The sequence below is a fragment of the Muntiacus reevesi genome, chromosome 18 (assembly GCF_963930625.1).
Source record: "Muntiacus reevesi chromosome 18, mMunRee1.1, whole genome shotgun sequence".
NCBI classification, from domain to species: domain Eukaryota; kingdom Metazoa; phylum Chordata; class Mammalia; order Artiodactyla; family Cervidae; genus Muntiacus; species Muntiacus reevesi.
In genome coordinates this window covers 302,030-325,334 of record NC_089266.1, presented here as the reverse complement: position 1 = coordinate 325,334, position 23,305 = coordinate 302,030, and the positions used below count along the sequence as shown (strand labels likewise).

At 58.5% G+C, this 23,305-nt stretch overlaps 1 protein-coding gene and 1 long non-coding RNA gene across 3 annotated transcripts in view; one reads left to right on the top strand and one right to left on the bottom strand.

The window, feature by feature from the left end:
• Window positions 1-10,828, top strand: part of CACNG4 (calcium voltage-gated channel auxiliary subunit gamma 4) — a 49,832-nt gene extending 39,004 nt beyond the window's left edge. For both annotated transcript variants that reach the window (XM_065910399.1, XM_065910398.1), the window contains 3 exons: window positions 2,785-2,868; window positions 6,466-6,606; window positions 10,081-10,828. In XM_065910399.1, the coding sequence (XP_065766471.1) occupies window positions 2,785-2,868; window positions 6,466-6,606; window positions 10,081-10,601 (746 nt within the window). In that variant the 3' untranslated portion in view covers window positions 10,602-10,828. The remainder of the gene's footprint in view (window positions 1-2,784; window positions 2,869-6,465; window positions 6,607-10,080) is intronic.
• Window positions 10,829-12,354: 1,526 nt separating this feature from the next.
• On the bottom strand, window positions 12,355-23,214 carry LOC136149815 (uncharacterized). Its single transcript, XR_010659710.1, has 4 exons — window positions 22,980-23,214; window positions 21,194-21,389; window positions 16,627-18,111; window positions 12,355-13,103 (listed from the first exon to the last, which is right to left on the bottom strand). It is a non-coding gene; the product is annotated as an uncharacterized lncRNA (long non-coding RNA).
• Window positions 23,215-23,305: the final 91 nt, after the last annotated feature.

Sequence of the window (23,305 nt, the reverse complement as noted above, 5' to 3'; positions counted from 1 at the left end):
ACACATGATAGATGATGGATTCTTTTATTCCCAGAGGTCACATGTAATTCCCACGGATGGAGTTTCATGGAGGCAAGTGACCTCTTGGGAGTTTGAAGTTAAAGCTGTTTGGACACAGAATGCCTTGGGAGGGGAGAGGTGCCCGTCGCTGGCTGGGGGATCGGGGTGGGGGAGGGCCCCGTGCCAGGGGTTCTGGGAGCCTGAGAGTTTGGGTGTCTCGCCGCATGCCCAGCAGGAAGACCCTTCTGCAGATGCAGTACATGCGGGTCCCTGGACATCACTCGGGGGCCCCGCAGCTGGCAGAGGAGCAGGAAGGCCCACACTTCGTCCGCCTTCTTGCAAGGATGGCCTCCAACAGGCGAACCAGGAGTGTTGCACTTCCTTTCACACGGCCACTCACCTGTGTGGGTCCCAGGGCTGCCATGACGAACAAAGGGACACTGTCATCTCACAGTCTGGAGCCCCAGGGCCCTGCACCTCCAAGGCCTGCGTAGGCCCCCTCCCAGCCCCGCCCTTGCTGGCGGCGCTGCCCCTCCGTCCCCACCCCCACCCCTGGCTGGATGATGAACCGTAACCACGCGTGGTGACACAGACACCTTAAATAATGTGTGAAGAAGTGTGTTAATGTGTCGGACGGTGTGATTCCTGTTTAAAGTTTCTATCAAATAGAAAATAGTACCCCAAATGCAGAGTGGAGGTTAGCGAAATGCACTGGAAAGGCCTCTGGAGCTAACGTGTCTGTACGCAAGCTAATGCTTCGAGCCTATTTTCTTTTCAGGTTTATATACATTATATTGAATATGTAAATATACGGTTTGTCATTTCTGCCAAAACACAGTGTTAGCATGATCAGTGTGGGAGCAAGTGTTAGTCCTCTAGTCCCTTTGCTGTTTCCTAAGATTTTCAGCAACTTTTGGACTAGTATCAGTTTATTATTTTTTATTAAAAAAAACAAGTTTTTAAAACGTTAAATCTATAGGTTTTGACCTTGAGAGGTGTGTGCATATGTTATTACATGAAAAGAGTAGGTGGCAGAGTGAAGTGTGTTGTATTATCCCTTTTTCAAAATAGGGGACCCAGCCATTCTGGAAGTCAGCATGGCGGTCTCTGACAACAAACGCGCAGCATCACGACCCCTAGCGGCTGCACTCCCAGGCATCTAGCCCAGAGAAGTGTGACTTTGATTCACCTCCAAACCTGTCCATAGCAGCATTAGTAGAAACAGCTGGAAACCACAGGTGTGCTAGTTGGAAATTATCCGGTGTCATAAAGTGTGGTACGGCTATGCCGTGAAATCTTGCTCTGCAGTCAGAAGGAGCAAGATGGTGACACCGCAACTGGTGGATCTCGAATTATGCTGAATGAAAGGGCCAGTCCCCACAGGTTATAGACGGTCTGATTCCGTCTCTAGAAACGGAGGTCATCTCGGTGGTTGCCCTGGGCCAGGGTCAGAGCCTGGGGACAGGGGAGTGGCTGTGGCTGAGGGTGGCATGAGGGGTCCTCAGGGTGGTGGGTGTCCCTGACGAGTGTGTCAGGACCCAGGTTGTGACGTCATCACTGGAGGAAACTCAGTAACAGGGACACGGAGTCTCCCTGCGTTATTTCTCACAACTGTATGTAAATCTCAATTCCCTCCAAGTAAAAAGATCAATGTTTTAAAAGCAGGGGAGCCTCACAGACATGTGCACGGGCTGGGATGCAACACAGAGAATGAGGTGGGAAGACGTATGGCTGACCGCTGACCTCTGCAGAGCAGCTGTGAAGGGAGATTGTTGTCAACCTCTCAGTGTTTGACTGTGCTGACACGCATGGGGGACTTTGTGAATTTTGTTTAGACCCATAAAGTAGACGATGAGATGGCTGGATGACATCACTGACTCAAAGGACATGAGTCTGAGCAAACTCCTGGTCACAGTGAAGGACAGGGAAGCCTGGCGTGCTATAGTCATGGGGTCACAAAGAGTTGGACACAACTTAGCGACTGAGCAACAACAAAAATAAAGTAGCCCAAAAAGTGTGCAGGGGAGGAGGTGAGGGCAGCGAGCGCCGCCTCGCCCACCATGCCCGGGAAACACTGGCACGGCATCCCCCCCGACATCTGGAACCGGGCATGGCCCCCTCTGGCCTCCACGGCCCCCACTCTGGCCACCCTGACACCACCTGCCTGGTGCTGCTGCCTCCTGTCACAAATGCTCAGGGCTCACCCCCAGCTCAGCCTCTCACCACAGAGGGAGACCCGCGGAGTGAAGGGGGTGGTGTCTGGGACCATGGCCGCACTCTCCGCTGAGCCATCGCTGTGGGCCAGGAGGCATCTGCAGGCCTTTCAGTGTCAGCTCAGATCCCCAGGAGGAGGCAAGTGGTTGTCCCCATTCGACAGAAGCAATGAGGCAGGTAATTGAGTCGTTCGCACCTGAGTCACACAGAGTGTGCCATCGAACCGTGCCCCACTTAGGGTGCCATCCCTGACACCCTTAGCTGTCCCCCACTGTCCTGACCAAGGCCAGCCTGCCCCACAGGGGCCCTGGAGACCAGCACCCCAGCTCTGAAGGCAGCAGCTCAGGACCCAGTGGAGGGATATGGCCAGCCGTGGGCACATTCCCCGCCGAGTGGTCCTGCTCTGTGCACCGACCCCCTTGCCGGCCCCCCTGTCATGCCTGGGCTGCCCTTCTGCTCCCCCATGCCCAGGGCCTGCCTAGAGCCGGGCACACACAGCACGCAAGTCTGGGTGAACGGAGGTGGGGGCCCTCGGGACACTCACATGGCTCTTTTCCTCTGCTCCTCCAGGGATCTATAAAGGACACTGCTTTCGGATCAACCACTTCCCAGAGGACAACGATTATGACCATGACAGCTCAGAGTACCTCCTCCGTGAGTGTCAGGACCCTGCCTCCCCCTGTGTGTGGGATGGGGGACGGTAGGCAGGCAGGCAGGCAGGCACTGGAGGAAGGATGCGCCCCGTGGGTGCAGAGGGGCCAGCCTCTGGGTGCCCCGACACTCCCCTCTGACTCAGGATACTGTGTTCAGGGATGGGGTGCGGTTAGGTCTACTGCGGCACACCAGTCGCCCCCGTGCAGTTACTGGCTAGGAGGACACACCAGGCTGGGCTGGCCTGAGGGGAGGAGGGCGGGGCGTCCCACTGCCCGGGTCTGTTGCAGGTGGCTGTCTTCAAAGGAATTGATCACAACAGCTGGTCCTGAGGCAAGGAGATTAGAGGCAAGATGCTGGCCCAGGCCAAGCATCCCTGGGGGCCTTAGACACCCCAAGGATACTGCCCAGCCAGCACTGGACCTGCCCACCCCTCCCCACCCCCACCCAGCAATCTATTCTTGACAAGTCAGATTAAATTGCACACTGAGACAGCTGGTGGGTGCCAGGCAGCCTGTGGGACCAGCTTCGGGTCCATGGGCCTCAAGTCTCTCCAGCATCAACTGGTGGAGCCCCCAGCTCTACCCCGAGCCCCCTGCCCAGGTCCTGAGACAGCGCTGGCCCCCAAACTGGAACCAGAAGTCAGAGGACAAACCCAGCCCCACGCCCCAAATCCAGATCTCATCCCCGGGCTGTGGCTACCTCCCTGGGAGGAAGGATGGAGCCTCAGCCAGGGGAGGAAACTGGAAACGGAAAAACAGTAAGATTTTGAAGTTGTTTTCCCCTTCCACATCAGCCCAGACACATGCAGAGCTGCTCCCATATGCTTCCCCGGGACCTGGGCTGGCTTCATTTATGGAGAATCGATACCAGCGTCCACAGAGGGAACACAATTCACTCTGCACCTGCTTATGGATCGTTTTTTCTAAGAGAAAGGACTCTGGTTCTGAGTCATCTCGTGAAGCAGAATAGCATGTGGTTCCCATGGAGTCCAGGGCCAGAACCAGAAACAATGTCGCCGGATCTGCCTCCTATCCCTCCCCCTCCCCTTCTCCTTCTTCCCGCCTGTCTTCTCTCTCTGCTTTCTGGGGGTCAGTATGGAACTGAGCACGTGCCATTCCTTGCGGCTGCCACAGATGGCTGTGCAGGTTGTGCACTGCACAACTGGGGCTTCATTGGCACAGACTGTGGCAGGAATACCACCATGAGTTGCGCAGTGTGCGGGCTGCACAGCCATCTGGGGTGGCCCTGACTCAGAACCCACCAGGGCAGGCAGACAGTGCTCAAGGCTCTGGGGGCAGATCTGCTGCACTGCCGGGCCTTGGGACTATGGGGAATGGAAGCATCGATCTTGGGACCAGAGAAGCATCCGATCCTTCCCACTTCCCGCTTGAACTTGCCTGAGGGCAACTGGCACTGGCTCTTCCCCTTTACTCCCTGCCCTGCCCCCACCCTGGTCCCCAGAGGGCTGGGGTCTCTGGATGGGCCCCATGACACGTCAGCCCAGAGGTCAGACGTGTGGCTTCCTGGGGTCCCCACCAGAAGCAGAGGAGATGCTCAGACCGGAGGAAGGAAGGGCGTTTAGTGAAGGACTAATTACAAAGATGTGCAGGGATGGGGGAGGGGTGGTGAGCACACAGGCAGTAGCAGCAGAAGGACCCCTGGCCCTTGGCCTGAGCGGGCGACTGAGGCAGGTGCAGGTGCCTGGACCAGAGGAGCTGTGAGGCCCGGGCCACCAGGCAGGGTGGCTTGACAGAGGAACACAGTCACCTCGCCCTCGTCCTCATCCTCAGGAGGAAGCCAGGGCAGTAACGTCTCCAAAGTGGAGTGAAGCGACCCCAGTGATCTGGTCCCTGGTGTCAGCTGCCAAGGCCCAGAGCAGGAGGGAGAAAGGTGGCCGAGGACCAGGAGGGGCAAACCGAGCCTGTGCCACCCACTCACTCCCCACTCACTCCTCACTCACTCCCTGGCCTCAGGCTCACTGCCCGCAAGCCCCTCGGGGTGCCCGGGCCAGTGATGGAAGCTAACCTGACAAGGAAGTGCTTCCTCCATCATGCGCTGTGGGGAGGCGGGCGGGCTCATTAAGGAGCCTGAGGAAGAAAAGGGTGCTGGCTCCAGGACTGTGACCTCGAGTGTTGGTGAAGTGGGGAGGGCAAGGCTGATCTCCATCAAGGGGCTGGTGTTCCCCTCAAAGGCTGCAGAAGCAGCGAGAACTGGCCCTGAAGTTGAGCTCCAGAGAGCAGGTACCCGTGAGCCCAGGAAGTAGGCTAAGGAAGAGCTAGGCAGAGGAAGTGGGCAATATCCCAGGACAGGCCAGCCCGGGCACTGCGGCCAGCCGATCTGTGCCCCTGTTCCCCTGCCATGTCTCTCCTGACAGCCCCACTGGCCTCTGGAGTCCCTGTCCCCCTTGCCTTGGGCCTGGCCCCCCCTTTTCCCAGGTTCCACATTTCAGGCTCGGTGGGTGGTTTCTGTGCTAACCTCCAAGAGCTGGTGTCAGGGCTGCCGGAGCCCACGGCGTGCCTCTGGCCAGACGCAGATCCTTGCCAGGGCCGGATGTGACCAGGAGTGGGCTGGACATCAGCGCTGCTCTGTGCAAGACCCGGCCTGCACCTCAGCTGGCACCTGCATGTCCAACACTCCAGATGAGCCCACGTGGTGAGGGATGGCCCTCACATGACAGGCGGGCGGAGTGCACGACGACTCTGGGCCCGGCCAACCTCGGCGACATTAGAGGCTCCAGGCTTCCCCGCCTCCAGCCCCTCGGACCCACCACAGCACCAAGGCCTCAAAAGGGCCCCAGCCGCCGTGCTGGCCAGCGCACAGCAGAGGAGCGTTTCAGAAGCCTGCAGGAAACCTCCCCCAGGGAGAGGGGGTGGGGGCGGTGGCAGAGAGAAGAGCCTCATTTGATGCCCCACACAAACCACTCTCTGTGCCTCAGGGCACACACTGGTGGGCTTACAAACAGGGAGACAAGCGCTGCCTTCAGAGGCTGAAAGCAGCAAACCCACTCAGCTGGCTTGCGAGGGGTGCCTGCCAGCGCTCCAGTCCCATGGGCCGGCCTTTCCAGGGGGCTGGGAGGCGAGCTCAGTGCTCCTTTCCCCCAGCCCCTGCCCTTCCTCTCAGCCAGGCGCTCCAAGAGCGGAGTATCCCCTGGGGCCCTACTAAGTGCTGTGTATCTTATTCCACAGATTCTCACACAACCTTGGCAAGGCAGTGTGTTCTTTTCCTAAGGCCACCGTAATAAACTGCCACCAACAAGGAGGCTGTGAGGGGCAGCTCCGCAGCATTCCCAGTGGCCTCCCTGGGGGCGCTGAGGGGCTCTCCTCCTGTCTGGCTGGCAGAAGTGTGACCCACACCCAGGGAGAGGCTAAGAGACCCAGGCAGAGGTGACTCCAGGCCACCTGGCATGCAGGGGAGTGACCGCAAGTCAGGGCCATCACTTGCTGGTCCAACCTGCCCCCCACCAGTCACTCCCTCCCTACTTTGGGTCTATGGGGCTGAAGGGGAAACTTCAAGGTCAGGGGGCTCCCACGTGTCCCCCGGGTGGGCCCGTGAGGAGGGCCGGTCTCATGGCCTCTCTGCTCTGTCTCTGCCGGCCAGGCATCGTGCGTGCCTCCAGCGTCTTCCCCATCCTGAGCACCATCCTGCTCCTGCTCGGTGGGCTCTGCATTGGCGCCGGCAGGTTCTACAGCCGCAAGAACAACATCGTGCTCAGCGCCGGCATCCTCTTCGTGGCCGCAGGTGAGCTGTCTGCTCGGGTCCCTGCCGCACACTGCACTCACCCGGGGCTGGGGGGGGCACTCAGGCAGAGGGTAAAAATCCCTGGGGGTAACTCGCATCAGCAGTCCAGGAGGTGGGCAGGGGGTGGGGAGCAGAAGCACAGTGGACATCAGGCCCCCTTCTGGAGTGATAAAATGGTCAGGAACTACATACAGGTGGTAGTTGTACTAAATGACATTGAAGTGTGTACTTTAAAGGGTTAGTTTTATGTTCTGTGAACTCCACCTCAATTAAAAATAATAATAGCAAGGCCAGGTATGCAAAATGCCACAAAGGGGTGCCTTACAAGCCTGTCTCAGGGGAGCCTGGCTGAGGCCGGGGTCAGGGAGGGACTCAGAGGGACTCTCAGAAGCCAAGCCCTGAAGGAGCTGCCCACGTAAAGACAGGTGAGGGGCACACGGCCAGGGTGGGTGCAGAAGCAGAGAAGCCAGCGTGCCTAGGGCAGGGTGAGCAAGGAGGCGAGGGGTTAGGGTTAGGGATGAAGCCTCCCCCACCTATCCTGACTGCCCACGTCTCCTGGCCAAGGGACACCACTCCCTTCCTGGTGGCTCCAAAATGGCTTTACACTCTCTCGTCTGAGCCCAGCTGCAGACAGCACACTGCAGGCCTCGCCGCTGCAGACGCGGAGAAGACCCTGTCCAGTGGAGAAGGCGGTGGGCCTGAGGTGCTGGTCTGCGCAGGGAGGGGGCATCTGAGGGGCTCAGCTCGGCCATGACCTCCTCCAGACCCCAAGCGGCCCCAGGAGTGAGGAGAGTGGTCCAGCCAAGGTCCCAGGGCCGCTTCTTGGAGCAGGACACCTGATTTCTTGGCCTTGTCCCAGTAGATCGTTGCCAGAAACGTAAGGACTGCAGCAGCTCTTCCCTAAACTGTCGTCGCAACTCCCAGCACTGTCCTAACAGTGGTGTTTTCCTCTCAAAGAGCCTTTTCTATTAAAGCAGCCTGGGGATGAGGAGCCGCACAGGGGAGAGGTGAGCGCGAGGCCCGACTCGGCCCAGGCCCGCCCGCTCCCTGCACCCGGCCTCTGAACCCTAAGCCAGCCCGGGGTGCCCTGCGGCAGACAGGGAGAGCGCTCACCGGCGGCTGTGCCTCCCTCACTGCGCGCACGGGGCCTTGCCAGGTGCCTGGCCCACACAGGTCCCAGTGGTCATCCTCACCCCCATCTCCTCTCATGGCTCTTCTTGGAGACAGAAGGTGACTTTCGCACTTTTCATAGAGCTGGGGCCACAGCAGCTCAGGGTCGGGCTCAGAACCTCTTGGCCAGGGCTCCCGGCTGCCATCTCGTGCTCCTCCTGCTCCCCACTTCAGGCTCTGTCTCTTTCCAGGGCAGGAAATACGCATGTGTGCATCTGAGTGTGTGTGTGTGTGTGTGTGTGTGTATCTGAGCAGAGATGTGTGTGTGGAGCGTGTGTATGTGTGCTTATTTCTGAGGGGGATGTGTGTGTGGGAAGCATGTATATGTGTGTGTGTGTGTGTCTGAGGGGGGATGTGTGTGTGGGAAGCATGTGTATGTGTGTGTGTGTGTGTGTGTGTGTCTGAGGGGAGGTGTGTGTGTGCGTATGTGTGTGTGTGTGTCTGAGTGGGGATGTGTGTGTGTGTGGAGTGTGTGTACATGTGTTTATTTCTGAGGGGGAATGTGTGTGTAAGAACCACGTGTGTGTATGTGTGTGTGTGTATCTGAGCAGGGATGTGTGTGTGTGTGTCTGTGTGTGTATCTGAGCAGGGATGTGTGTGTGTGGAGCATGTGTGTGTGTGTGTGAGGAGCATGTGTATGTATGTGTGTCTGAGGGGGGATGTGTGTGTGTATATGGGTGAGTGTATGAATGTGTGTGTGTGAGAGAAGCATGTGTGTGTGTGTATCTGAGTGGGGTGTGTGTGGAGCATGTGTATGTGTGTGTATGGGTGCACGCCAGTGCTGGGAAGCAGAGCCTATGTTTAGGGTCTCCTTAGAAGTCGGCCCCTCCTTCTCCTCATCATGGCCCAGGACAGGGAGAAGCGCATGGACATTCTCTCTCCTCTTTGAAGCAGTCAGGCTTCTCAAAGAGTGGACCCCTAAAGAAGTCCCTGCTGTGACATTTGAATATTGTCCCGTTTCCTTCGCCGAGGAACGAAGGAAAGACTTCCACTAACACCAGTGCCAGGTGCTCTGTAGGCCAGCCCATCATTCCAGCTCCTGAGGAGGCAGGTAGGTGGCCAGGTGGCTTTCCTGAAGTCAAACGCTGCCAAAGTCATGGCTGAGCCCAGGGCTGTCGGCCTCAAAAGCAAGGTGCCCTCGACAGCTGTCCGTGCCCCCGGGAGGAACCACTTCAGAGGCATCTCCAGATGCTGCGAGTCACCAGAGGGGCCGCAGAGACCGAGTCCCAAGACACTCAGCTGAAAACACAGGTCCTGCCAGAGCGGAGAGGACAGGCAGACACAAAGAACAAGGGCCATGGCAGGCGAGAAAGGGATTCTCGCCCATTCCCATTTATTCCCAGGATCATGGGCTCTGACTGTGGGTGCAGAGTCACATGCAGGGGCTAGCAGTGAAGTGAGACAGTCCCATGAATAATTCCAGGTGGACAATGATCCTCAGGACAAGTACGGTCCAAAGGCTGGGAGAGTGAGAAGAGGACTGTCCTGTCAGGGCCCCGCCTCCTGGGTGGACTGTTAAGTGAAAAGGCAAGGGGCCAAAGAGTATTCTGCAAAGAAAAAAATGGAAGAGAGAGACAGAGGGAAGAAGGACTGACTATGGATACAGAAAGGACAGAAGAAACAAGACAATAGCTGCCTTCAGGGGAGGAACTGGGTAGCTCAGAGCTTATGTTTTATTTTATTATTCACCAAAACTCTGTACTTTATTACTCATTCAAAATTAACTACTTTTATTTAAAAGTTAGCAACCAGAACAAAGACATACCACACAGGGGAGCGGCCACCTGTGCCCTGCCCCGCCCACCAGACCCTGCCCCGCCCACCAGACCCTGCCCCACCCACCAGACCCTGCTCCACCCACCAGCCCTTACCCCGCCCACCAGCCCCTGCTCCGCCCACCTATCCCTGCCCCGCCCATCAGTCCTTACCCCGCCCACCAACCCCTGGTCCGCCCACCAATCCCTGCCCGGGCCACAGGCCCCTGCCCCGCCCATCTCCCTGCTCCGCCCACCAGCCCCGCCCACCCCCCAGCCCCGCCCCACCCACCTCCCTGCCCCGCCTGCCTGACCTGCTCCGCCCACCAGTCCCTGCCCCGCCCACCTCCCTGCCCTGCCCACCAGCCCCGCCCACCTCCCTGCCCCGCCCCACCCACCTCCCTGCCCCGCCCGCCTGACCTGCTCCGCCCACCAGTCCCTGCCCCGCCCATCTCCCTGCTCCGCCCACCAGCCCCGCCCCCCTCCCTCAGCCCGCCCCCGTTGAGGGTCTAAACTCTCCCTCCCGCCCCCTTTCCGGATCCGCTTTCAGGCCTCAGTAATATCATCGGCATCATCGTCTACATTTCCAGCAACACGGGCGACCCCAGTGACAAGCGCGACGAAGACAAAAAAAGCCACTACAACTATGGCTGGTCTTTTTACTTCGGAGCCCTGTCGTTCATCGTGGCCGAGACCGTGGGCGTGCTGGCGGTGAACATTTACATTGAGAAGAACAAGGAGCTGCGGTTTAAGACCAGGCGTGAGTTCCTCAAGGCCCCCTCCTCGTCGCCCTATGCCAGGATGCCGAGCTACCGGTACCGGCGCCGACGATCGCGGTCCAGCTCCAGGTCAACCGAGGCCTCGCCTTCCAGGGACGCGTCGCCGGTGGGGCTGAAGATCACCGGGGCCATCCCCATGGGCGAGCTGTCCATGTACACACTGTCCAGGGAGCCCCTCAAGGTGACCACGGCCGCCAGCTACAGCCCGGAGCAGGACGCTGGCTTCCTGCAGGTGCACGGCTTCTTCCAGCAGGACCTCAGCATGCTGAGCCGGAGGACCACACCCGTGTGAGCCCCGCCCGGCCTGTCCGCGCCAGCCTCTCCCCAGATCGGCTGCCTGGACCCCACGGGGCCTCTGACCCCTAGGATGGACTGAGGACAGACTAAAGCCAAACCCCACCCTCCCAGGTCCCCAAACGCGAGGAGGGCTGGCTTGGAGCGAAGCCCCGGGGAGACAGGAACTGGAAGCGAGATGGCTGACTTTATCCCCAAATGTGGCTTTTGATGCTGGGGGGGGCGGGTCCCGAAAGCTCCCAGGAGGCCCCAGAACCCTCCGGAGGCAGCATGGCCTGACCCACCTGGGAAACAAAACCGAGCCATTATCTCCTCTTGGGAACAAACGCTGCCTGAAGAGCAGCGTTCCGGGGACCCCTCCCTGCCTGGCTTCCTGGGCCCCTGGAGCCTTTGGTCGCTGGTCAGCTGCTTTTGGACACGAGGTTCCCGTGTCTGTGAGCCAGAGGCGAGGAAGCCGAAGCTCGTCCCTGCCGCTCTGTCTGTCCGTCTGTCTGTCTGTCATGTCTCTGGCAGCGGCCGGTTGCTGAGATGGCTGCGGTCATGAGGACAGAGCCTGTGACCACCTGGTGCTTTTGCTTTTGTGCTGCCCTCGGCCTGGGGTCACCAAGGCCTATGGAGGTATCTGAAGGTGGGGGGCTGGGCGTAAGTTAAAGGCTTTCCTCTTCACTTCTGGAAGTTTCTGCTCACAGAAAGGGCAGAATACACTGACTGTACTTTAAAGTTTGGAAGATTCTACAGTCAGAGGAAAGGTGGCCGAGAGGCCTCTTACTGTGTCCCCTCCCACCCCTGCCCACTGGCCTGAGGAGCAGCACTGTCCCTCCTGGGGGTTCATGGGGATAGACCCTCCTCCCAGGGGTTGGCAACAGGAGCCTGGACTTTGTGCAAGAAAGGGAGACCCGAGGATGAACAGCAAGGAAAAGCCCCATTTCCCGGGTGGTCACTCATCAGAAAAGCCAGGACACTCGTTCCCTCTTGAAAAGCAGCACCAGCCCCTGCCCCACCCCCGTGACTGTTGTTTATGCTGCCACCACCCAAAAGCAGCGGCTAAGTGGACGTCCCGGCCCCGGGAAGGGAGGCTGGCAGGTTCCACTGGTGGTGTTTTTCTGGCTGTTTCTGCCCCAGAAGCGAGCAGAGAACCTGGAAGCCTGTCGGTCTCAGAGGATCGCTTTCTGGAGCCGACTCTCTTTTATATAAATGCGGGCTTTCTAACGACAAACCCTTTCTTACTTTTTGAAACTTGGCGATGGCTCTAGAGCAGTTGTCTGTGATCCCAGTAGCTGTCATAGAAGTGACAAGCAAACTCTTACCTCAGCCACCTGCTCACGGACCCCCCCGGGGCGGACTTGGCCCCAGGAGTTCAGTCCGGGTCACGGTCACTGCTCTCCTCCGCCGCCCCCAGAGGGTGCCCCTGCCTGTCCCGCCCCGGTGACTGTGTGCCCTGGTGACCGCGTGCCAGGGCCCTTCTGCTTGCTCGAAACCCTTCCCCCGTTGAGGTTGGCTTTGTGTGCTCCGTTCAAGCATGTGCGGCCACGAGTGTTGGAGCGTCCAGGCGCGGCCCGCCCCCGCCCTGTCCCCCTTCCCTCTCCAGGCCCTGACACCGCCTCACCAGGCTGGAAGGACGGGGCGAGATCTGGGGGCCCGTCCCCCAGCAAGGTCACCTCGAAAAGCAGGCAGCCTTGTCCTTCCTTCCATGTCGGCCACTTCCTCCTGCCTCCCCGGGAGCGTCTCTCGTCTCATGGAGAAAGCTGTGTTCCAATGAATCCTACCTCTCGCCCAGTCCCAGCAGAGAACGCGGGACCCACTCTCGGGACCAGGAAAGGGATGGGAGGGACGGAGAGCGGGGAGCAGAACACCTCAGCGCCTCTGGTCATCACGGCCTTTCTCTCCCGCCCCCGCCTGGGCGCCAGCCGCCCCCTGTCGAAGCCCACCCGTCCCTGCACCCCAGGGGCGCTGGGAGGCCCGTGCCTGTCCCCCACGCCCCCATGCCCTCCGCCCTTCCATCCTGCCCTCGTGTCTCGCCAGTTACACACCTGTGACTCCTGTACTTACTACCGGTTTGGGGTTGTTAGTTCTGTCTTTTTTTTAATTAAATAAAAACATTTTTAAAGCATTCTCCTCTTGATGTTGGGCAGGGAGGGGGAGAGCTCCCTTCAAGGCCTTGTGGGCAGTCAGTGTCCTTGGGCCCGGGAGACCCCTGAGAAGAAGGGGAGAGGAGGGTGGATCCTGTACTGGCCAAGGCCGGTTCTCTGCTTCTTGCCTGGGCCACTGGCTGCCTCCCTGTCCCCACCAGCTGGGTTTAGGCTCCTCGGTGGGTCCACGGAGCTGCCTGTTCACAGAAGAGGGGCAGGCCGCCCCGTGTTGTGCGGACGTCTGAGCAAGCCAGGTCCGTCTCCAGAGCCTGCAGGATGCGTCCGGCCGGACAGAGCCACAGGCTCGGGTGCTAAGCTGCCCGGTGGGCTTCTGACAAGTCCAGTAACCAGCCTCCTTCTCCTCCAGATTCCTGAATGAGAAATGAGAAATAGAGGATTCCTGTCTCCAGGTGTGAGTTTTATGCCTGGAGGAGCTGGACGGGAGGATGTGGCTCCAATCACAGGCCAAATGGGAAGAGGGACCCTGCAACAGCACCTCCCCCCACCACCACCGGAGCCCTGGCGCCCCTGCTTCCAGTCACACCCCCCTTTCTGGACGAATTCCATGAGTCTCCCTCCCAGGAGCCCTGGACTTCTCTGGTCTCTCGGAGCGGAGATGCACAAGCCTCTCAAGCCCCCTTCACGAGAAGGCTGGTGATGTGACTCCCGCAAGGAGGCTGGGGGCCCGGTGTCCCCGCATCCCAGTCCATACGGCCACAGGAACCTCCCCTGGCCTGTCTGAATGTTCGGCCCTGGCCTTTTAACCCTCCTTCCTCCTGCCTGAGGCGAGCCGCCGGAGAAACTGATGTTCCCAGATGCGCTGAGCCGCTGGGTCCTGGGGCGGGAGACCCACCCCTCCACTGCCCCCAGCTGAGCTCCGGACTCGCGGCTCCAAGCGGGAGACAAGCCACCCCGCGTCAGCGCCAGCTGCCGACAGTTCTGTTTATTCTTAGCCCTGAGGAAGCTCGGCTCAGCACAAGCTCTGCGGCCGCCCTGGGCAGATGCCCGTGCGGTCTGCATTTAGCGACGCGCTGTGGCCTCCGTCCAGTGTGGGGCTCTCACCGTCATGCATTTCTGTTCAGCTACAAATTCTGCCTCGATAACCGGCAGGGTAAGATCTGAGGGAGCTAACTAGAAGTGCATGTTCTAGGGCCCCAGTCAAGAACCCCCAGACCCCTCCTCCAGCCCCACCTCACCCTGCACCCATATCACTCAGACAGATGACACAGCCAGCCACCCCGAATGCAGAATGGCTTAATCAATGCAAGTGTATCTCTCACTCGTGAAGTCCCATCAGTGGGGTGGGTGGGAGATGCTCTGCTCCCCACGGTCAATCACAGGTTCAGAGCCCCACACCGTGCAGGTTTTGCCATCTTCCAACACAAGCATCTAAGGTCACCCTTGGCATTGACCGCCCAGTGGGCAGATGAAGGGAAAGAGCAGGTGAGCTTGAGTAGAGGGTGTTGTGAGAAGTTTTAATGGACCAGGAAGCTGTGGCTCCACGTTCCACTCACGTGCCACTGCCCAGAGCTCAGGGCCACGGTCACACCTGACAGCCAGAGGAGAGGGGATGTGCAGTCTAGCCCCAGCAGGAAGGAATGTCGTTTGGGGCACAGCTGGTCACTTTCAACTCTGGGTCTGTGTCTGGGCACCTCCCTCTTTTGCCTCCCCCTCCTCGATCTTCCTAGGAGTGCCTGCTTGGAGCTGACCCCTTTGCTGGGACTGCATTCACCGCTGTGTGTCCTGAGTCCCTCCCTCAGCTCCAGAGTTGAAGTCTGGCCTCTGCTCTGCTCTGGATGTCACATCTGTAAAATGGGTCCAGCAACCTTCTTTCTGGGTTAGAGGAACAGGCTCAAGCTCAAGCCTTGACCCAAACAAGAACCGCAGAATTACTGGATGCCAGGACCAGCATGTGAAAGTGAAAGTCACTCAGTCGTGTCCAATACTTTGCAACCCCATGAATTATGGCCTGCCAGGCTCCTCTGTCCATGGGATTCTCCAGGCAAGAATACTAGAGAGGGTTGCCATTCCCTTTTCCAGGGGATTGTCCCAACTAAGGGGTCCAATCCAGGTCTCCCACTTTGCAGGTAGGTTCTTCACCACCTGAGCCACCAGGGAAGCCCAAGAAGACTGGAGTGGGTAGATCTCCAGGGGATCCTCTCGACCCAGGGAGGGAACTGGGGTCTCCTGCACTGCGGTGGACACTTTACCAGTTGAGCCACCAGGGAAGCCCAGGACTAGCATGGGCGGCAGGTACTCCAGAGTTCCTTCATCCAGTGTCTCATCACAGAGGAGAAATCCAGTCCAAAGGAGGAGGTGAGGGTGGTGGAAGGGGTAATGAAAGGAAAGAAGGGATGTTCTGAGGATTTTCATAACAAACCCAAAAGTAGACAGCACTCGCCTCGCCTGACAGTTCTCAAGTGGGGCGTCTTTACTTCTGGGACACGTGTCTGGAGACATTCCTAGCTGTCAGGACTGGGAGGATGTGCTGCTGGCATCTGCTGCTGGGAAGACGGGCAGAGGCCAAGGATGGTTCAGTCGCTCAGTCGTGTCCGGCTCTTGCAACCCCATGGACTAGAGCCTGCCAGGCTTCTCTGTGGGGTTTCCCAGGCAAGAATACTGCAGTAGGTTGCCGTTTCCCTTCTCCAGGCTAAGGATGCTGCTGGATACCCTAGAGCGCACAGCCCCTCCCCTGCTCCCAAAAATGACCTGGTCCAAAATGTCAGTGATTCCCAGGCTGGGTTTTTCGGGGAGGGAAACTGAGACCCAGAAAGTGTGAAGATCACACAGAGGGTTACTGGTACTTGCATTAGGCTGTGGGCGTACTAGGAACCTCACTCATTTATTCTTAGTGTTTCCTTCCCTGCAGTGAGCCAACAGTTTTGAAAACAGAAGTCAGGGGATTGAAGAAGGAAATGGAAAAAGGCCTACCCTGGGGCGGGGTAGGTGTGCCTGATCCCTGGGTTTGGGGACAAAGGGCTGATGGAATCGAACCCAATGGCAGTGGTATAACAAGCCCGGAATCCTGGCCCAGCTGGATGCCCGGCCTCCCAGCTCTGCAGTGAGCTCCCACGCCCACACCCCACTACAGCAAGAGTTAGAAGGCCCGGGGTCACATCCTCCAAGCAGCCTCAGGCATTCACCCCACTCTCCCAGAGCCCAGTTCCCTCCCGGATCAGGGGAGGAAGGAAAGGCTTCCCCCTCTGGGGCCGTTGGGAGAACGGACAGATTTCACCTTCTGCAAACATCCGTAAAGTCCCCCTTGAAGGGAGCTTTCAGGAGTGTCTGTTGACTAAGGAAACAACACTCAAGGAACTCCCCAGAAGGAACTGGTCCATGAGAGTTCTGGGAGGCAACGCTCTGAGAGCCCGGCCACAGCGGGTCTCTGTCCAGCACACTCTGGTTTGGGAGAAACCTGTCACCGGCCCATGCAGGCGCCGGGTGCGCCTCCAGAAGAGGGCTGCCCTCCCACCAGCTTCTCCAGCTGGTGCCGTCTCCCCTGCCTCAGTGGTCCCTGGGAAGATGTTCTCTCTGCAGACCCTGTGACCCGCCAGCCCCATGAGGACTTCCCAGTTCCACACAGGTGATAACCCCAGCATGGAGTTGGAAAGAAGGCAGGCCTGTGGGAAGGAGACACGGGGGGTGGGGCCTCCCTGCAGGGAACTCAGAACCAGCCACGTGACCCCCTGTGCTGGTTCCCAATATAGCACAGGCCACCTGCCTGGCCACCCGCCCCGCCCTGGAGCTGGGTGGGGGAGCAGGGACTGAGGCGGCCTCTGAAGCCAGAGCGGGAGAGGGGCAGATACACCTGATACAGATATTTTTAAACTTGCAGCTTCCAATAAAACTGCCTCAGGAGCAGAGGTCTGCGGTCAAAGAGGGTGATGGACCCACCTGCTCACACTCACAACTGCAGGAGACTGGGGCTGGAGGGACCTTGGGTCCTGACCTTCGTCCCTTGACAAGAGTCCTCAGAGATACATTAACCCCCATGAGATCTCCCCTGATGCCGGGAAAGATTGAAGGCTGGAGGAAAACGGAATGACGGTGGATGAGATGGTTGGATGGCGTCACTGGCTCAGTGGAGATGAATCTGAGTAAACTCCGGGAGATACTGAAGGACAGGGGGACCCTGGCGGGGTCAGTCTGTGGGGCCACAAAGAATCATATACGGCTGAGCAACTGAACAACAACAAGATCTCCAGAATCCATTCATTAAATTGCAAATAATCAGGTACTTTTTAAAACAAATGATACTTATATTTTTCTCATTCTAGGAGTATTATACTTTACCTTTTAAAAATCTGCAAAACACAGAAAAGTTCAAAAAAGAAACAGTACCAACCAAAAGCCCGCCACCTGAGAGGTCAGCACTGGGGGGTCAGCACTGGGGGGTCAGCCCTGGGAGGTCAGCACTGAGGGTCAGCACTGCGGGGTCAGCACTGAGGGGTCAACACTGGGAGGTCAGCACTGGGAGGTCAGCACTGGGGGGTCAGCCCTGGGAGGTCAGCACTGAGGGTCAGCACTGTGGGGTCAGCACTGAGGGGTCAGCGCTGGGAGGTCAGCACTGGGAGGTCAGCACTGGGGGGTCACCACTGGGGGGTCAGCCCTGGGAGGTCAGCACTGGGGGGTCAGCACTGAGGGTCAGCACTGGGAGGTCAGCACTGAGGGTCAGCACTGTGGGGTCAGCACTGGGAGGTCAGCACTGAGGGTCAGCACTGTGGGGTCAGCACTGAGGGGTCAACGCTGGGAGCTCAGCACTGGGAGGTCAGCACTGGGGGGTCAGCACTGAGGGTCAGCACTGCGGGGTCAGCACTGAGGGGTCAACGCTGGGAGGTCAGCACTGGGAGGTCAGCACTGGGGGGGTCAGCACTGAGGGTCAGCACTGCGGGGTCAGCACTGAGGGGTCAGCGCTGGGAGGTCAGCACTGGGGGGTCACCACTGGGGGGGTCACCACTGGGGGGTCACCACTGAGGGGTCAACACTAGGGGGTCAGCACTGGGAGGTCAGTACTGGGGGGTCAGCACTGGGGGGTCAGCACGACTGTGAGGTCGCTGCCCCCCAGTGTGTGTGGGTTGGTTTCCCGTTCACTGTCCCCATGAGCATCTTCCCACATCTTTAATTTAGATTATTCCTCGAAAACATAACCTCTCATGGCCAAATCACCCAGACATCCCATCTTTCCCCTAACTGATGCCGGATTTGGTTCCTGAATCTTGAACGGCATCTGGATGGAACCGAAGTGCTGGGATGTTCAGGCTGCCTTTGGTTAGGATCTGGTGACTTCTCTGGAATTCCCCGAGCAGGCAGGAAAGTGGGGGTCCCGGAGGTAGCAGAGCATCACTCCACAGCTCTTCAGGCACCCAGCTGGAAGCCTGCCTGAGGTCGAGGAGAGAGGAGGCTGATTGCACTTGTTGATGGGGACGACTGGTCCCGGAGGCTGGGGGGGCAGGATCAGGCTTCGGCATTTGGGGAAGACACTGTGGCCCCGGCCTCTCCAGGACCACCAGCCCACCCCCCCCCCCCCCCCGCCGCTGCCTCCAGCCTTCATCACCCACCAGCCCCCTCCCATCCTCCGTCTCTGCTGAGCCCTCTGGAACTACCTACATATTGAAAGCTCCTCACTGAGGTCTCTGTCCACCGCCTCAGGCAGATGGAACCTTCTCCTCCCCCAAGGACTCCGTTTCCCCAGCCCTCCTGGTAGGAGTTGTCCATCCTCCTGCTGAGGTCCCTGCCAGCCTGCCTGGCCCCTCCTCAGTCCCAGGAGATGTGGGGCTAGAAAGGGCGAGAGGGGGCCTGAGGGGCTTCAGGGTCCAGAGGAAGCCAGGGCAGAGATACCTGATTCAGCTGTTTTAAAGTTTGCAGCTCCTGACAAAACCCAGGAGCAGAAGCGACCAGAGGCGGTTCTGCACTCGTGTCCCTGGACCCGTGACCGCAGGAGGGGGGCGGTGACTCCCCACTCCCTGCCCTCCTGGGGAAGAGCCTTCTCCGAGGCCTGGGGAGGCCCTCCTGAGCCCTTCCTCGGCACTGACACCCCCTGAACGCCCTCCTGCACACCCCTTCAAGCCGTCTGAGGCTTCTCCTCGGGCGAGAAGCCCTCCTCCGCACCCCAAGTCCTGCCAGGTCAGCATCCACGGCCGACCATCGACTCCTGGCCTCACGGCTCCCCTGCAGTGACCTTCTTATGTCCAAGCACCTCCCCTCTGTCATGGTTGACTGTCCACCGCCGTGGTCTTCAGAGCCATCTGCCTCTCTGGCCACAGCTCCCAGGGCCCCCAGTGCCTCCCCCTCCCCTCAGAATGCCTGCCCGGCAATCTCATCCAGCCCTCCAGGGCCGTGACCTCATCATCGTGACCTTGCTGTGTCCCAGGGCGACCCACACCATGAGCTAGCTGCCCCAAGCAGCCCAGACCCGCACACCGTCCGCTCTTGCCCTCAGCCCCTCGGCCTTGACCTTCCAGTTTCCTTCTTTCCATCGCATGCGCATCCCCACACGCGAACTGCTAGGTGAAGCCAGAGAAAACCAAATTCCAAGTCAGGGCCTGCAGCAGGAAGAACAGTGGCCCCATAGACATCCAAGCCTAAAGCCCAGAGCCTGAGACTCTCACTGTTTGTGGCAAAAGGGACCATGCGATGTGATTAAATCGCAGATCCTGAGATGGGGAGATGGTCCTGGATTATCTGGGTGGACCCACTGTAACCACAAGGGTCTACTTAAGGGCCAGAGGGCAGCAGGAGAGTCAGAGAAGAGGGGGAGGCTGATGGAAACAGGTCAGGTGACGGGCTCTCTGCCTGAGGTGGAGGATACCAGGGCCTCTGGACAGGGGGAGGCCATCTGTGACTCCCAGGCTGGACCGGGGGCAGCATGCCCGTGGCTGCAGAAGGTCCCGGCTGCACGGTGCAGGGAGGCAAAGGATGCAGCAAAAAGAGGTTGAGACCAGCTGGGCGACACACACCTAAGGCCATCTCTCGGCCTGATTAAGACTTAGCTCAAAATCAGATCGACATGTTTCTGAGGAAGGTTCGCTGGGCCCCACACAGGAGTTCCTCAGCCCCGGCCCCACACAAGGCCCTCCCCCCAGAGGCGTCTTCCTTGCTGTGACTAGTCTGGCTCTTTTGGGGCAAGTGGGCGCTGGTTCATGTGGCCGAGTCAAACATGGACAGCTCCCGGTGAGCTGAGCAGGGCATCTCCACCTTGAAGACTTCAGTCTTCCTTGTGGGTGATGGTGCCTCCCCTCCCTCCTGGGGGGCCCCTCAGCAGCTGGAAGCAAATTAGCTACCGGCCCAAGCCATGCTGGGCCCGTGTTGGATCATTTAGTGGAGTCAGTTATTTGAGCTCTGGCCCCTTCTTTCAGTCCATCTGTCCATCCGCTCAGCGATCCATCCGCTCAGCGATCCATCCGCTCAGCGATCCATCCTTTAGCAAACATTTATTATGGAGCCCAACCCTGGGCTCCACTCAGGGAGTTCTCTGAGGGAACCCAGAGTGAGCACAGAAGACGGTTCTGTATCTCTACCCTCTAGAAGCTCACGGTTCATCAGAGAAAGCTGACCCACCAGCAGCCTGCAGATGATGACAATAACAAAACCGTCCTGAACCCGGCGCCCAATGTCGATATATTCGTTCGGGCTGCCATGAGAGAAAGGGCTTCCCTCGTGGCTCAGGCAGTAAGGAATCTGCCGACAATGCAGGAGACCTGGATTCAATCCCTGGGTCGGGAAGAAAGACCACAGACAGGGTAACCTGAACAACAGCTCTTCGCTGACAGTTCTGGGGGCCGGAAGCCCAGATCGCAGTGCCAGCGCGGCGTGTTCTGAGACGCGCTCTCCTCCTCATTGTCTCCTGACGTCCTCCCGTGGCCGAGAGGAAGGCAGAGGAAGCTCCCCGTCTCTCCTGGTAACAACCTACTCAGCTCCCGAGGCCCCGCTCTGAACGCAGTCACGGCAGGGGTCGGGCCTCATCACCGGCATTTAAGGGGACCTAGTTTGGTCCACAGCACCTCCCTCGGGCTGAGCTGGTGAAGTGCATTATCTCAAACCCTAGAGGAGGGGCAGCCAGAGAGGTCAACCTGCTGCACACCACGCAGCTGCAGGCAGGGCTCCCAGCGGCCCCAGGAGGGGCAGGGCTGAGCGGAGGACGGCAGCCCTGGCTCCCCGGGCAGAGCGGACCGCCGGGCACGGCCCCCAGAGCAGAGATGGCCTGTCTGAAGGAATGTTTAGAAAACGGAGGAGAGAAGGTAGATCTTCCTGCTGCCCTGGGTGGCCAGCCTCAAGCCAGAGGATACAAAGACCTCTGTCTCCAGGCTGCAATTCCCTTAACCAGTCGGAGGGGCTCAGCACACGCTGGCTCAAGGTACAGTAGCTTGGCATGCTGCAAATTTTAAGTTGAAGGAATCTGAGATACAGCTCACCCAGAAAAGCCTCTCTGCCCCTCCCATGAAGCAGGTCCCAGGACACTCACGTGCGAAGTGCTCTTCTTGTCCTAGAAGGAAGGAGCAAACGCCCCACAAATGCAGACAGCGCCTGAATGAACAGACCTTGGTTCCCCCGGTTTCCTGCCCTTCAGTTGAACCCTTCCGACCTGGCATGCTTTCCACTCTTCATCACACACAGCGACTCTAGAACACTCAGGTGTAAACTGTGAAGACCGTTTCTCTCTAGATAAGGTAAGGGATATTACAGACGAAAAGAGCAGAAAGTCATGTTCTTTCTCCATATACATGTATGTGGTTGCATTTGTTATAACAAACATGCTTTCATTTAGGAAAAAAATTAAATTATTACAATAAACTATTTTTAAAAAGGCTCAAATTTGTTTCTTTGGGTCTTCACTTTTTATGAAGGCTCTGGTGCATATGAAACTTATATTAATCTCTATGCTTTTCTCTTGTCAACTTGTCTGCTCTTAGAGGAGCCTCAGATGAGAACTTAAGGTGAAAGTGCAAGTCGCTCAGTCGTGTCCGACTCTTTGTGACCTCATGTTCTATACAGTCCATGGAATTCTCTAGGCCAGAATATTGCAGTGGGTAGCCTTTCTCTTCTCTAGGGGGTCTCCCCAACCCAGGAATCGAACCCAGGTCTCCCACACTGCAGGCAGATTCTTTACCAGCTGAGCCACCAGGGAAGCCACAGAAGACTGGAGTGGGCAGCCTAGCCCTCCTCCAGGGGATCTTCCTGACCCAGGAATCACACTGGGGTCCTCTGTATTGTGGGCAGATTCTCTACCAACTGCGCTATCAGGGAAGACAGAGAACTTAAAAGGTAGCAGACAAATATATGTTTCCTCCTCACAGTGACCTTGAGAGCTCCTCCCAGCGCCAGCCGCTGATTAGGACTCGGGGCCCTGAAACCTGCTGTCCTTGTGTGCGATGGTGCACAGAGGCGTACTCAGCACAGGGCCCGGTAGAGAGCAAGTGCTCGCCGAGGCTGAGCTGTCACTACGCTCAGCATCATGATTAGCTGTCCGAACTCCATGCTAGATGCCCAAATCGCTCTCCTCACGCAGAGCCTTTTGTAAGCCGTGTCAGTCTGAGGCCAGGATTTCAGAAGTCAAACCCCTACCCGGCTCAGGGGTCTCCTCCTGGCCATGCGTCAGCCCCTTGACTACACCCCAAAATAGGCTCCTGGTGACTTGAGGAAGGAGACACAGACCCAGGAGGGTGTAGGGGTTCCAGCCTGGAGGACCAGCCTGCGGCCAGGGGATGGGGTGGGTGGACATGAAGGGGGACTCAGGACCCTCGCTTGGCAGTCCCAAACCCCACGTGTCCTCTGCTGAATCCATACACCCAGCAGCCACTTAACAGTCCCCTGTAAATCAATCAACTTTTGTTCTTCTTCACTGAAGTATAGTTACTTTGTAAAGGACAATATAACTGGAAAATCCTTATTACCTGCCATCATAGAAGGTAAACCTAAAACTAAAAGCCTGGTGTTCCACAGTCCTTGGGGTCGCAAAGAGTTGGACATGACTTGGCGACGAACAACAACAAAACTAAAACAACAGTGACAACAGCGCTACAGTCGAGTCCAGTGGGCTTTTGTTCTCCCTACACTATTCTCAGAAATGTGTGAACGACTTACTAATCCCCAAAAGAGCTTTTCTTCTGGACCAGTTGGAGGGAAGGAAAGAGAACTGACAAGGAAATAGTGCAGGAGCGAGCTGGGGTGGTTGGACGTGGGGGTTCAGGTCTAGAGTGCGCTCCCCTAGGCCGTGGGTCCCCCAGGCCCCAGGACGGAGCCCCACTCACCTGGTCCCAGGCGAGGACGCAAGCCTGTGTCCCTGGGTCTGCATCCTCCCCGGACAGCTCACTCCTTCAGCCCCAGCAGGAAGAGGCCCCTCTGCCTGCTCAGGCCCTCTGAGCCGGCTCTAGGGGTGGCGAGTCTGCAGCCCTCCTGAGCCTTCCCTCCTGCCTCACCCTGCTGTGCTCCTGGACCTAGGGAGGGGAGCCAGCCCTGAAACCCAAGGAGCAGCCGTCCTCGGCGAGGCGCCGGGGTGCGCATTAATAGAAGCTTCCTCAGGCCTCTGACACGCCTGGGCAGCTGCTGAGCCCGTCCAGTGGCCTCGCCCATGGCC